At 63.2% G+C, this 1,941-nt stretch overlaps 1 protein-coding gene across 1 annotated transcript in view; it reads left to right on the forward strand.

The window, feature by feature from the left end:
* Positions 1–1,043: 1,043 nt before the first annotated feature.
* Positions 1,044–1,941, forward strand: part of LOC104836189 (plasma membrane calcium-transporting ATPase 3-like) — a gene marked incomplete at both ends in the record, with an annotated part of 11,798 nt that continues 10,900 nt past the window's right edge. Inside the window, 2 exons of the mRNA XM_010574585.1 lie at positions 1,044–1,075; positions 1,695–1,884. Of these exons, the coding sequence (XP_010572887.1) occupies positions 1,044–1,075; positions 1,695–1,884 (222 nt within the window). The remainder of the gene's footprint in view (positions 1,076–1,694; positions 1,885–1,941) is intronic.

Below are 1,941 nucleotides of genomic sequence, written 5' to 3' on the forward strand. Positions count from 1 at the left end.
GAACTGGGGGCTACTGGGGGAACTGGTGGGCTCACCGTTACCGGGGGAACTGGGAGCTGTTGGGGGAACTGGTGGGGCTCACCGTTACTGGGGGAACTGGGAGCTACTGGGCAGACTGGGAGTTACTGTAGGAACTGGTGGGGCTTGCCATTATTGGGAGAACTGGTGGGGCTCACTCTTACTGGGGGAACTGGGAGTTGCTGGGGGAACTGGTGGGACTCGCCGTTACTGGGGAAACTGAGACTTACTGTGGGAACTGGTGGGACTCACTGTTACTGGGGGGACTGGGGGTTACTGGGAGTGATGAGGGAATTGTGGAGTAAGGGTTACTGGGGCAGCTGGGAGCTACTGGGATTTACTGAGGGTGTTACGGATTGGGACTTACTGGAGGAACTGGGGAGAGAGAATGTAAGAAGAGGGGTAGCTGCTGGGATTTACTGGGGGAACTGGTTGCTCCTGAGAGTAACTGAGACAATTGTGTACTGGGGGTTACTGGGGGAACTGGGGGAGGAGAACATGAGAAGACTGCAAGTTACTGGGATCGCTGGGAGCTACTGGGATTTGCTGAGAGAATTGGGAGTTACTTGGAGCTTCTGCAGAGCCTGCGAATTACTGTGGGAACTGAGGGGAATGGGGTTACTGGGGGGACTGGGAGCTACTGGGATTTGCTGAGGGGATTGGGAGCTCTGGGAGTTTCTGAGGGATTTGTTGTGGGAACAGATCACTGGGGGAACTGGGAGTTACTGGGAGATCTGGAGGAACTCGCAGTTTTGGGGGGGACTGGGCTATTCTGAGGCAGCTGGGGGTCACTGGGGGGACTGGGAGATGCTGGTGTGTAGGGAGGGGGCAGGGCTTTGCTGGGGAAGGGAGGTGACGGACTGGGAGTGACTGGTCCGTGCTGGGCCGCGGGCGACGGCCGTGTCCCCAGGTGTGGCCCGGGCAGGGGGGGCGGCCGCCCCTGACCCCGGCGCCGTCCATGGCCTGGCCCCCCCGCGGGGGCGAGCGACCAGCCAGGGGGGGCCCCCCGGCATGACCCCCCCCAGGCCCCGCCACCGTCACCGTCACCGCTGAGCAGGTGAGAGACCCCCGGCAGCGCCCCTGCTCCCCAGCAATGTCCCCAGGCCATGTCCCGTGTCCCTAATGATGTCCCCAAGTCATGTCCCGTGACCCTAGTGATGTCCCGTGTCCCTAACCGTGTCCCCAAGTCATGTCCCGTGACCCTAGGGATGTCCCCAGCAATGTCCCGTGTCCCTAATGCTGTCCCCAGCGGCGTCCCGTGTCCCTAACGATGTCCCCAAGTCACGTCCCGTGACCCTAGCGATGTCCCGCAGCCTCAATGATGTCCCTTGTTTCTAATGATGTCCCCAAGTCATGTTTTGTGTCCCTAACGATATCCCTCGTGCCTAACGATGTCCCCAAGTTATGCCCTGCATTCCTAGCGACCTCCCTCATCCCTGATAATGTCCCCCACGATGTCCCTCGTCCTTAACGATGTCCCAAATCGTATGCTGTGTCGCTTGCCTCTAAAGATGTCCCCGAGCCATCAGGGCTGTCCCCAAGCTGTGTCCCACGTCCCCAACAACGTCCCTTGCCCCTAATGATGTCCCCAAGCCCCGTCCCATATCCCCAGCGATGCCCCCGCTCCCCGTCCCCTTCGCGCCCCCCCAGCCTGCCCTGTCCCCGTGTCCCCGCAGGCCGCCGGCGCCATGGGGGACCTGGCCAACAGCGCGGGGGAGGCCGGCCCCGGGGGGGGCTTCGGCTGCAGCCTGGCGGAGCTGCGGGCGCTGATGGAGCTGCGCGGCGCCGAAGCCCTGCTGAAGGTGCAGGAGGCCTACGGGGACGTCCACGGGCTCTGCCGCCGCCTCCGCACCTCGCCCACCGACGGTAACGCCGCCCCGGGACCCCCCCCGAGTCCTCCCTGTCCTCTGGGGACCCCCCCTG

This window comes from Haliaeetus leucocephalus, unplaced genomic scaffold (genome assembly GCF_000737465.1).
Source record: "Haliaeetus leucocephalus isolate CR32 unplaced genomic scaffold, Haliaeetus_leucocephalus-4.0 Scaffold448, whole genome shotgun sequence".
NCBI classification, from domain to species: domain Eukaryota; kingdom Metazoa; phylum Chordata; class Aves; order Accipitriformes; family Accipitridae; genus Haliaeetus; species Haliaeetus leucocephalus.